This window comes from Podarcis vaucheri (genome assembly GCF_965113315.1).
Source record: "Podarcis vaucheri genome assembly, chromosome: 7".
NCBI lineage: Eukaryota > Metazoa > Chordata > Lepidosauria > Squamata > Lacertidae > Podarcis > Podarcis vaucheri.
In genome coordinates, this window is record NC_138765.1 from 17,442,483 (window position 1) to 17,455,685 (window position 13,203).

Genomic DNA, 13,203 nt, shown 5'->3' on the forward strand with positions numbered 1-13,203 from the left:
ATAATAACAAGCCATGGTCCTCCTCCCCCTCGATCACCCTGTGGCAGGCCTGCCGTAACAAATCTCTTTTTATTACTGTGTCACAAAGAGCTTTCATTCCTTTCCCGATGTTCCCACAGGCCATGTCTTTGCTTAGTAATTTATTTCCACACAATTCTCAATCATCCTGCTTGTAATCAGTAATTGCAACGATTCTTTCTTGGGGGGGGGGTTGTTAGGTACTCACATAAGATAATAAAAAGCCCCCCCCCTTTCAGTCCCGCTCCAACATACCAATCTTTTGAGGAATCTTCTTCTTGATTTATGATTGAGTCCAGCCCGTCACTCCACTTCACAGAGATCACTTTAATTAGCAGTCTTATCTCCTGATCTTCACTCAAAATATGCTTTTTCTTCTCTCTAATTGTTTATTTTGAGCTCTTGCCTCGTGTGAGCCGGAGAGATGGAATTGTCGGCCATCTTCCAATGCGCCCCTAGCGGCCCCCGTCTTCATCCCTTTCTCAACGGTGCCAGTCCAAGCCACTCCTGAACCACTATGATGCCAAACATCCATTGCCCCCTCCCAAGAATTTAGGGAGCTTTAGTTTGTTAAGGGGGCAGAGAATTGTTTGGAGATTGCCTTTTCCCATCACAGAGCTACAGTTCTCCACCCCTCTCCTCAGGGAACTTAGGAATTATAGCTCAAGGGGGGGGGATTGGGGTGTCAGGGCATGGTCTGAATCAGAGGGTTGGAGAATGTGGTGCCAAGAACTGTGTCCAGTTCTGGGCACCACAGTTCAAGAAGAACACTGACAAACTGGAACGTGTCCAGAGGAGGGCAACCAAAATGGTCAAAGGCCTGGAAACGATGCCTTATGAGGAACGGCTAAGGGAGCTGGGCATGTTTAGCCTGGAGAAGAGGAGGTTAAGGGGTGATATGATAGCCATGTTCAAATATATAAAAGGATGTCACATAGAGGAGGGAGAAAGGTTGTTTTCTGCTGCTCCAGAGAAGCGGACACGGAGCAATGGATCCAAACTACAAGAAAGAAGATTCCACCTAAACATTAGGAAGAACTTTCTGACAGTAAGAGCTGTTCGACAGTGGAATTTGCTGCCAAGGAGTGTGGTGGAGTCTCCTACTTTGGAGGTCTTTAAGCAGAGGCTTGACAACCATATGTCAGGAGTGCTCTGATGGTGTTTCCTGCTTGGCAGGGGGTTGGACTCGATGGCCTTTGTGGTCTATTCCAACTCTATGATTCTATGAATGTATCTCCAGGCAGAATAAAAAAAAATCTTTCCAGTAGCACCTTAAAGACCAACTAAGTTAGTTCTTGGTATGAGCTTTCGTGTGCATGCACACTTCTTCAGATACACTGAAACAGAAGTTGCCAGATCCTTCTATATAGTGAGAAGGTGGGGAGGGGTATTACTCAGAAGGGTGGTGGGAATGGGAGATTGGCAGATAGCTGAGATGAGCCTGTTGACGACTCTTAACGACTGTAATAGGTCTTACAGGAAAAGGCAAGGGGTGAGAAGGTGAGAAATGGCTTAGTCATGTATAATGAGATAAGAATCCAATGTCTCTGTTCAGACCAGGTCTCTCCATGGTTTTAAGTTTGGTAATGAGTTGCAATTCAACAGCTTCTCTTTCCAGTCTATTTCTGAAATTCCTTTGTAGTAAAACAGCTACTTTGAGATCTTGTATAGAATGTCCTGGGAGATTGAAGTGTTCTCCTACTGGTTTCTCTGTTTTGTGATTCTTGATGTCAGATTTATGTCCGTTTATTCTTTGGCGTAAGGTTTGGCCTGTTTGTCCAATATAGAGAGCTGAAGGACACTGTTGGCATTTGATGGCATACACAATGTTAGACGATGAGCAATTAAATAGTCCCGGGATGGTATGTGTGATGTTGTTGGGGCCAGTAATGGTGTTGTCCGGGTGTATGTGGCAGCAAAGTTGGCATCTGGGTTTATTGCAGGCTCTGGTGCCAGTGTCCGTGTTAAGTCTGGTTGTAGTATTATTGTGGGTTAGGAGTTGTTTAAGATTGGGTGGCTGTCTGTAGGCAATGAAAGGTCTTCCTCCCAGAGCTTGAGAAAGAGAACTGTCATTGTCCAGGAGAGGTTGTAGATCTCTGATGATGCGTTGTACTGTTTTAACTTGGGAGCTGTATGTGATGACTAGAGGTGTTCTGTTATTTTCTTTTTTGGGTCTGTCTTGCCCATGAATGTATCTCCAGGCAGAGTAACTCCTATCTGAAGAGCAGTTGGAGGGGGAAGATTCACGTGCCCCCCCCGGTCTCCAGCGGTTTCAGAAGCAGGGACAGATACTGACACTGAGCAGCTTCAGCAGGAGTTACCTAGCTACAAGATAATGGATAGATAAACAGAAGGGAGGGAACAGCCAGCAGAGACATCATTAGAGAGTGTGAGGGACCCTCCCTCCCTAAGAACTAGAAGGTTCGTCTGTATTAGAGAACAAAGAATGCAGAGAGGAGGAGGAACTTCCTCTTGGCATCCAGGATGTTGCTTCTCTCCTTGTGGAGCGATGTGGATTTTTGCTTTCAACCATATCAGTTTATAATCTTTCACTATAGATTATAAACTGTTCATTAATTCTTATCTGTGAAGTTACCAAAGGGAGGGGAGGACTCTCCACGTCTTAACAAGGGGTCTCCTAATAACTCTTGGCACCTTTAACAAACTACCACTCCTGGAAATCTTTGGAGGAAGCTTACTGTGCAAACATGGCTTTAAGGCTCATCCACATTCCTGCTTGTTCCCTGCCTAGAAAGCCTGGGTCCACGTGGTCTGAGCGGTCGTCCCCTTACCCCACTCCTTTTGCGTGGAAAACCTGCTCTTTAGTGCTCGTTCAGAACAAACATCCATCTGGAAAAAAGCCCAAATTGCCATTTGCTCCAATTGAGCGGGGAAAGCAGTGGGACAAGGGGAAGTGAGAATAAGCCCTTAGTTTCATCTAGGGGTTGGTAACACATGTTACACTGAGGGGAAAACACAGCCAGAGACAGCAGCCCATGAAAGACCCAACGAACTTCCTGGTTTGGCTGCCAAACAGGAAGTGGGTAGATATGTCACGTACCTGACCAAATGATCCAAAAAATGGCTGGTGGAGATTTATTTGTTTGCTTATGGAATTTATACCTTGGCCTTTAGCCAAAACAGTGGACTATAAAAATCATGACTAAGATGGTTCCTGCATTCCAGCTTCACACCCTAAAAAGACACATCACATGCAGAAAAAGCAAGGGGAAGGAGGAGGGAAAAGGAAGCTCAAGCACATGTTCTTGAAGTCACAGCCTACCAGTCTTCAGGGAATCTGATCCCCCCACAGAAGACTGCTAGGAATAGAGGAAACAAGGAAAGTTCTTACCAATGGCTTTTATTCAATATTCACAGAGAGAGGCTTAGAAATGCAGCCTCTTCTCTCAACTTCCTCAATCGTCATCAGCACCACCCACCTTACGGTGGCCACTTAGGGTCATTTGTCTCCGAGCCCTTTGGTCTCCTATTTTCAATGCCTGCCAGGTTCTGGGAGAAGGGGGATCTGGAATGCTTTCTAGTGATAACATGTCATCCAGCTGCTCCAGCTCTGCCTCCTCCTCTTCCCCCATAATTTCCCAACTTTGCCTTTCATCCTCCTCTGAGCTATGACCCCCCCCCCGCAAACCACTGTTGTAAATCTTTGAGGTCTTCTTCTTCTCTGGAAGGTTCAGGCTAGGGAGGTGGTGTCCACCACTACTCCTCTGTCCAGTCCCTGGCCCAGCCAATGTCACTCATGGTTCTGCCTGTCTTCTGCTACAATAAAATGCAATCCCACCCCAAAAAGACTCCACACATACACACAAACACGCACACACCAGGGGTGCCAAATGCTAGGGCCCCTGCTCTTCTAGGTGCCCCATATTTTGGTGGGTGACCCCCCCAATGTTCCAAACAATTAGGGGGCAGAGGAGACTGAGCACAGAGCCACGTGTGGTTCGGCTTCAGTGGCTGGCTCCTCCTCCTGCTGCGGAGGGGAAGAAGGGGGAAGCAGCACCCATCCAGTGGCAGCGGAGGGAGGAGGGGGAGAAGGCTGAACATGAGAGAGGAGGAACCGCTGGCCATTGAATCTGCACTGCCGCTGCATTTGCCTCCACCTGGACAGAGGAGGAATGGTGGAGACCACCTCCCCCTCCTGAACCTTCCAGAGAAGAGGAAGACAGTATAGATTTACAACAGTTGTTTGAGGAAGGTTACGGCTCAGAGGCACACGGGGGCAAATTTGGGAAATAATGGAAGAGGAGGAGAGGTAAGCAGAGCCGGAGCAGCTGGCTGACACGTTATCACTAGAAAGCATTCCAGGCCCGCCTTCTCCCAGAACCCGGCGAGCACTGAAAGTAGGAAAGCAAAAGGCTCGGAGGAAATGGCCCTAAGCGGCCACCGTAAGGTGGGTGATGCTGTTGACGAATGAGGAGAGAAGTGGGGTGGAAATTACTCAGAGCAACACCATTACTCCAAGAGGCTGCATTTCTAATCCTCTCTTTGTAATTACTGAATAATAGACATTGGTAAGAACTATCCTTGTCCTATCTATTCTTGGCAGCCTACAATGGGGGGTGGGAGTGGGGATCGGATTCCATGACACCTGACACCACCCCCTGATTCCTCCTGGTATCCTGACATCATGCGTGTGTCATCACCCGTCCCCAATCTTCAGAGCAATTTGGCCCCTCTGACACACTCACTCACTCTCACACACACCAACAACAATCTTCAGGAGCAGAGCTAAGAGCGCCTTCACTCTCAAGAGGATGAGACACCTTCTACCATATAGTCCTTCTATTGAAAACTATGTTGCTGCTGGATAGGATCCTCACCAGATGAGGCTTGAGAGAGAAGTGTTCCTCAAACTTTTTGAACTTGAGCTGGGGTAGCGAATTTGTCACCCTCCAGGTGTTGCTGGACTGCAGTTCCCGTCATTCCCAGCCAGCATGGCTAATGGTTAGGGATGATGGAAGCTGCATCCATATCAAAATCCAGAGGGCCACAGACTCGCCATCCTTGAATTTTGAGGCTCCTCTCTGAACTTTCCCTGTTTTCTGGAGCTGGCTGCACTAATCTCAGAACACAGCAGGCAATAAATGAGAATATGGCAGGATGAGGAAGACCTGGAGCCAGATCTCCACTCATCCATGAAACTCCTTGGGTGATGTACTTTGGGCTACACACTATCTCTCAGCTGAACCAACCTCAAAGGGTTGTTGTTAGAATAAAAGAACACTCCTGCCTTCCTGCCTGCTTGAGGATCCATAGAGGAGCGGGGGAATAAATGGAATAAGTAATAATATGTAAGGTACATGCCAAACATTCCTAAAGCTAGAAATGCCTCAAGTTGGCATCTGTTTTGCCAAATTTGTCGTCAGAATCCACCGTTCATTCCAGGAAGTCCTGGCACAATAAGAGAGGCATCTCCACCCATTTTCTTTATGGGTATTTACACTACACAGCACTCCTTTTACTGTGGTTCATTGGAGCAACTCCCTAAAAGATGTTACAGCAGACCCATCTATAAAATGTCTTTGCACATACATCTGGGCACAAGAAGCAGTCAAGCTCAGCAAGGACCTTAGCCCTACCTTGCGACACCATGGTGCCTCTCCTTGTGTTCTGCCTTCTTTTGCCACTCTTAGTTGCCTCTGTGGATCCACGTAAGTTATTTATCATTGATGACATCCCTTTTCCTATGATGCTATTAAGGACAAAATGAAAGGCTAGTACTTTGGAATCACATACCAACTGTGCCATCATTTGATGCTAATCTCAGAGGGTTAAAAACTTTGCAGAGAACTTTCTTACCACAGGAGGATCTGTATGCCAGCTTGAAAATGAGGAGGGGACAGAGGGCGAAGAAAGAGCTGTGAGTGGGGGGAGAAACTTTCCCCATCCTTTGGACCCCCTGGGAGACTTAGCACATCTGCTGTACCTTGAACTGGGTGTGGAGAGGGCAGCTCAATGGTACACAGCTGTGGGAAGCCTAAGGAAGTACCATTGACCTTGGGCTTACCCAGGAAAAGCAAGTCTATAGTGAGAGACTAGATCGATGGCCGCTGTTCTGATTGCGAGACTTTTGTGGGTGAGCTGACTTTTGTGGGTGTGTTTGGACCCTGGGTGAGAACCAAGAGGCTGAAAATGAAAGGAATTGTTGAATTATTTGAAGAGCAACTGTAATCAACAAATTAAGCTAGTAGGACTACAAGAAGTTTTGTAAGGAGAAATATACAAAGTGTTACAAAGCAGAAAAAGATAGAGATATTGGTTATGAGTGTGAAATGTAATAGGGAAAATTTGAAACGCATACTAAGAAGGAAAATTTTCAGACAGGACTGATGGAAGTCAAAAAAATTGAATAAGATGTAAAAGTATGTTTAATTACTGTTGAAAATGATATGTTAAAAACTAATAAAATTTATATATATATATAAAAGAGATCGCAAGGAATTGCTATTGATTTATATATATTGATTTATATATATATATTGATTGCAGGTTTTGGTGTCTTCGGGTGTCTTCCCGTGTAAGAGAAAGCAAATATATATTGATTATATATATATTAGGCATGTTATATTAATGTAATGTTTTTATATGTAACTCTGTAATGTTTTCTTTGTCTGTTGTTGCTTCAGCTTTTTATACACCTCATAGCAAGGGGGGGCTGTGGGTTAAACCACAGAGCCTAGGGCTTGCCGATCAGAAGGTCAGCAGTTCGAATCCCCATGACAGGGTGAGCTCCCGTTGCTTGGTCCCTGCTCCTGCCAACCTAGCAGTTTGAAAGCATGAAGTGCAAGTAGATAAATAGGTACCGCTCTGGCGGGAAGATAAACGGCATTTTCGTGCGCTGCTCTGGTTCGCCAGATGCAGCTTAGTCATGCTGGCCACATGACCCGAAAGATGTACGCCGGCTCCCTCGGCCAATAAAGCGAGATGAGCCCCGCAACCTCAGAGTCGTCCACGACTGGACCTAACAGTCAGGGGTCCCTTTACCTCTGTATTTGGTAGAAAAACACAGGAAGAGCCTGCACGATCAGGCCAGTAGCCCATATTGTCCACAATCCTATTCTCAGCCAGATGCCTATGGGAATCCCACAACTAAGACCTACCCATTGACCTTGGGCTTGCCCATGAAAAGCAAGTCTATAGTGAGAGACTAGATCGATGGCCGCTGTTCTGATTGTGAGACTTTTGTGGGTGAGCTGAGGGTGTGTTTGGACCCTGGGTGAGAACCCGGAGGCTGAGAATGAAAGGAATTGCTATCCAACCTTCCATTTCCACCACATATGATAAAAGGTACCCTCTACTTCTTTACATTTCCAACACATATTTAATCTTGTTCAATAAATCTCTGCTGATTCAACCGGGGTTAGATACCACCGATACATCATTTTCATATGGTTTTCTTTCAATGAGGTACATGCCATAAATTTCAGATCTCTCTTCCAGAGCCTTTCCCAGTCTATCATTTGTATATTGTGTGCCACATCTTTTGCCCATTTTATCATGACAGTTTTGACCTGTTCCTCTTTGGTATTCCATTCCAAGAGCAGATTATACATTTTTGACAGTAATTTGAGATGGTCTATTATCTCTCTCTGAAATATTGACACTTCATAGCTAAATCCTTTCTTTTTATCATTTTTAAAGGTTTCATTTAACTGAAAATATTGTAACCAATTACAAACTCCTTTAATTTTAACTGATTATCTATATGTTGACCAATTTGTCCTCAGATTCATTTTTTTAAGAGATATTGCTTCTAGCATGGTGTTTTGTTTTGTTTTTTGTTCTGATAGATCTTTATATTTCTCCCAGACTTAAAAAACTGATTTTCTTATTATATGATTCCAAAATCATTTATGTAATTTTGCCTTATGGTACTATATATACGCATGCCAGCCAAATCTATTGTCATGGCCTTCTAAATCTAGCAAATCTGTATCTTTTACTTTTATCCAATCCTGGATCCAGCAGATGCAAGATGCTTCATAATATAATCTTAAATCCGGTAGAGAGAAACCTCCTCTATCTTTGATGTCTGTTAGTACGTAGTTTATATTTTATTCTTGGTTTCTTCCCTTTCCATATAAATTTTGAAATATCTTTTTGCCATTCTTTGAAGCAGCTCGAATTGCTTCTCACCGGGACTGATTGGAATAAAAACAACATTTTTGGCAATACATTCATCTCAGTCACTGAAATTCTTTCTAACAATGACAAATTCATTCTTCCCCAAATTTCTAAATTCCTTTTTATTTCTTTTCCAAATTTTCTCAAAATTGTCTTTAAATATCTTAATATTCTTGTCTATCGACTATATTCCCAAATATTTAATTTTTGTATGTATATTTATCTCTGTCATCTGCCCCCTTATTTTTCTGAGTTATTTAACCTCCCCCATTGTCCTAATTGTCCACTAAAGGGGGGGGGGAGGCTCCTCCAATCACAGAGCCACAGCAGAACTTCTCCCATTATATTTGTTATGTCTTCACTCTGATATAATTTTGTTCAGCCTTTACTTTCTTCTTCCAGCCCTTAAGTGTCAACAAGGAACTGAAGGTTCGGAGGTTTCAGACTGTGCCAGTGGTTTGAATGCCTGTGTGGTCATCAAGGACGAGAGCACAATGTTTGGTAAGGAAGATGTTGGACTTGCCTGGTGGCATGTGCCACACTGTGCCACAATCTATCCAATGGAGTCTGGTGCCCATTAGGACTGGTATGGAAGAAGGCCAATGATGGGCAGAGCCAACTCATTCTACTTTCGTCCCCATCTCCTGCTCCCAGCTGAGTTCTGCAAGGGACAACTCTGAGACTAAGAAGGAGTTGGAAGCTGGTAGCAGACCCTCCAAGTTTCCCTATTTTGCAGGGACAGTCCCGGATTTACAGAAGCTGCCCCGGTTTCTGATTTGATCCAGGAATGTCCTGCATTTCCTTAGGATGCCCCTATTTTCACTGAATAAATGTTGGAGGGTATGGAGTTATCCGACCCCTGAACCAAGGAGATAAGTAACCATGTAACCTTTAGAAGACATCTGAAGACCGCCCTGCATAGGGAAGTTTGTAAATGTTTTATTATGTTTTTATATATGTTGGGGCAACCCAGTCAGATGGGTAGGGTATAATAATAATAATAATAATAATAATAATAATAATAATAATAATAGAAAAGGAAGTATCCCATACCAGGACTTTCTCCTCTACCACTGCCCACCAAGAGTGGGCAAACAATAAATGTAAATTTTAGCTTTATAGGCTAGGTTCCGCTCACAAACACCCATCTCTCTCTCTATCTTTCATCCAGTCAAGGAAAACAAGAATCATTGTTAGAATTCAAATACATATACCAGCCAGGGAAACACACTCAAGGTGGATGTAAAATGAAGTTGGTAAGGGGTGTGGATTGGGCTGTTTCTGAACGGTCAGAAACAGAAAGAGGTTGCTTTTGATCCACAGAACTGAGGTTCTTCACAATTGATCTGGAAATTCCAAAGCTTACTTCAGCAAGATGGAGGCGCTTGTACTCTAGCAAGCCATATTCCCTTGGGAGAACTTGGAACAGATGGAAAGGCAAGGCAGAGCGGAGACCACAGAGTTCGGCAGAGAATGAAGGATTCTGGGGAATGAGCTCTCCTGACATGTTGTTTGTCTTTTTCCTTTTCTGCTATACAGGGGTCAAGTTTACTACAACATTCTATACATGTGGGAAAAATGATTCTTGTGCCAATGCTTTTACCATCACCATAGGAGATGGGAAACATTTACGCTCCAGCTCCGCTTGCTGTACTGAAGATGGGTGCAACAAAAACTTAGATTGGGGAAGTAAGTCATCACCTGCCCCTCTCTGATATCAGAATTGCAAACCTGGACCCCTCCCGAAGTTCTTTTTATAGTGCGTTCAGGGTGATTTGTGCTCATGGTGCTATGGGGCCAGTCACACACAATTCCACTCTCAATACTGTTTGCATGTGCGTTGGGCTGGTCATACTGCTTCATTTCCAATCAAGTGCATATCCCATTACTTCCTGCTGAAAGCCCATCACCTTTCATGCCACAAATGTCCTGGTTTATTTTCGTCTCACTTCTCTTGCTCCACAGCCCCTCCAGTCAGCAATAATGCAGTAGGAAACACCACAGGACAAATGAAACCAGGAGAAATCCATCACTAATGAAGTGTTATAGTTTGAAGAACATGTTGCACAAATGACCCCGCAATGAAACACCAGTCTGGAGGGGCCCTTGGTTTCAGAATGATGAAAACATTCTCAATTTGCTTTTGAAACTTGGCGGGAACAGGGTGGAGTGAAGGAAGTTTTAGTCCCTCCACACCTTTCATCCTAACACAAGACAGGAAAGGTGTCAAACCTCTGACTCTAGACCTCATTCTTTTATTCTGACAAAGAACATGCTAACAAAGACCTGGGAGTGCGGAGGACTCAGTGGGTGGTTGTGTGAATGCATCAGGAAGGCTGCGGCTGCTGTGTCTGTGTGAAGCAGGCCTGTCAATGATCCAGCGGGGCTCTTCGGAGAGTCTTATGTAAAAACTTTCCATATATGACAATTTGCTTCTTCCTTCTTTGCTTCCTAGTTCTTCCAACTACTTGGACTCAGAATGGGTACACTTGTCCAACTGGATGTTATGCTCAGACGGAGGAGAAATGCAAGGGTGGACGGGTCTCATGCACAGATGGTCAAATGAGTTGCATCAGTGCAACAGGAAGCTCTGGTAACCCTGAAGGGAATTAGGAAGGGAGGAGGAGGGTCAGGCTTGGCCTGGTTGTGAGTCAGAAGGCAAGCTGATGGGGGCTGGGTGAGGGCAGACTGAAATGGAAGGGGTCGTGCCCCATTTGCTGTACTAGAGCAGCCGCCACTGACATCTGCTGATGATCCCCATATTTACCTGCAGGTGCCAAGAAGTTCGTCCTGCATGGTTGTGGAACAAGCAATATGTGCAGTGTAGAGAACTATGAAGTGACAATTGCAGGAATCCCCTACAAAGTGGATAAAATATCATGTGTCGATGCCGAAAAGCCAGCAACAGCTGCAAATAATTAACCAGCCAGAAGTTCTGCATCAGCCACAACTCAGAAACCAGTCACAACTCCTAAAGCAAGAACAAAATCTTTGCCAACCATACCTTGGGGAAGAACTCCTTCCTTCTCTTGCTACCCATGATCTCCAGCATTCCCTTTATGAGGTTTTTCTCCTGAGCTCTCTTTCAATGCCAGCCACCTTGAAGGTTTCATGCCATGAGCATTTCGGCACTGAAATGGACAAATCTGTCAAATTTCAGTGCTATTAAGTTTCTCAATTTTTTAACCTTAAATTCAATTCTCGGCATTTCTACGGCAATTAGCTTCTTAAAAAAACTATTGCAAATCTGCTCACATTTTAGCATGGATTTACCCTAATAAACACAGCGTTTACATACAGTTTGAACAATAGACACAGAATGCTATTATCCCTAATATATGCACTTTCCTCACATAAATTCATTTTTGTATACGCTGTTTGGTTTATGCACTACATTGCAAAATTATGAGAAACGTGAAATTTAAAGGCTGAGTTTTAGGTTGCATATTGGTCTGGAAAGTGCAAATGAGTTAGTTTCTCATTAACATGCAGACAAAATTGAATTTCTTCCTCATCCTGACTTGAGTACCACAATACCTCCCCCACCTCCTCCAAAGTGTGTTTTTGAATTTCCAGGCTGTGTGTGAATGAAAGATTGCAGGCCCAATAAAGAATATTTAGTCCAAAAATGGTTTTGTTTGTTTCTTCCGGATGGTTATCAGCAATAATTTACTGCAGTGAAGGTCCCAACCAGAGGCTCCTTGAATGGCTGGGTGGGGTGCTAAAAGAGGTCCTTGTGTTTCTTTATAATATACTTTTAATTGTATTGATTTAAAAAGTGATTCAACCATTCTGGGGCAGAAAAACAAATACAAAATAAAACAACTCACTAGCTATGTCTGAAATTATTGTATACAGTGATACCTTAGGTTAAGAACTTAATTTGTTCTGGAGGTCCGTTCTTAACCTGAAACTGTTCTTAACCTGAAGCACCACTTTAAGTAATGGGGCCTCCTGCCGCCGCCACGGGATTTCTGTTCTCAACCTGAAACAAAGTTCTTAACCAGAGGTACTATTTCTGGGTTAGTGGAGCCTGTAACCTGAAGCGTCTGTAACCTGAAATGTCCATAACCTGAGGTACCACTGTATATAAAAAGAGAGGAATCTCATTTAAAAAGAGTTAGAAAACCTAAACTCAAATTTAGAAGTAGAAACTCTTTAATTAAAAAATATTTTTTTAAAAAAGAAGAAGAAGAAGAGGAGGAGGAGGAAGTGGGGTGGTTAGAGGGATGGGTGAAGACCTGTATGTTACCTTTTCCAGTTTGCATTGCTCTAAAGTTTTTGCAGTACTATAAGTGGGTTAGGCTAGCATAGAAACACACAAACATCTTTCTTCCTGCTGACACCATTCACCAATCTCATTATCATTCCCTCTACATTAACCCCCCAAGCTTCCTTTCCTTACCCCACAGTTATTAACCTCCAACTCCCATTTATTCATGCAAAACTAGGTTTCTGATGGTGCACTGGAAATCTTCCAGTGCAATCCTGCAACTATGACCACCTTACGTTTTTGTTTTTTTAAAAAATGTAAAAAATGCACTGAGAGACTGGGGGACATGACTTGTTAATAATAATAACAATAATAATAGCAGCAGTAGCAACAACAACTTCTCCTCCTCCTCCTCCTCCTCCTCCTTCCTACCCCACCCATTTGGCTGGGTTTCCCTAGCCACAATGGATGGCTATCAACAAAATATTAAAAACACGGTAAAACAACAAAAATCAAAAACTTCCCTAAACAGGACTCCTTTCCGATGTCTTCCAAAAGTCAGATAGTTCTTTATTTCCTTGATATCTGGTGGAAGGGCATTCCACAAGGCAGGCACCACTACTGAGAAGGCCCTCTGCCTGGTTCCCTGCAACCTCACTTCTTGCAGTGAGGGAACCGCCAGAAGGCCCTCAGTGCTGGACCTCAGTGTCCTGGCTGGATGATGGGGGTGGAGACGCTCCTTCAGGTATACTGGGCTGAAAGTGGTTTAGTGCTTTAAAGGTCAGCACCAACACTTTGAATTGTGCTTGGAAACATACTGGAAGCCAATG

General features: G+C 43.9%; 1 protein-coding gene across 1 annotated transcript; it reads left to right on the plus strand.

Moving 5' to 3' along the window:
• The first annotated feature begins 5,573 nt into the window (after window positions 1–5,573).
• Window positions 5,574–11,340, plus strand: LOC309537319 (phospholipase A2 inhibitor and Ly6/PLAUR domain-containing protein-like). The gene is made up of 5 exons (XM_082232169.1): window positions 5,574–5,687; window positions 8,563–8,661; window positions 9,700–9,849; window positions 10,616–10,753; window positions 10,934–11,340. The coding sequence occupies exons 1-5, from the start codon at window positions 5,627–5,629 to the stop codon at window positions 11,080–11,082; spliced, it is 597 nt and encodes a 198-aa protein (XP_082088295.1). The 5' UTR covers window positions 5,574–5,626; the 3' UTR covers window positions 11,083–11,340.
• The last annotated feature ends 1,863 nt before the right edge of the window (window positions 11,341–13,203 follow it).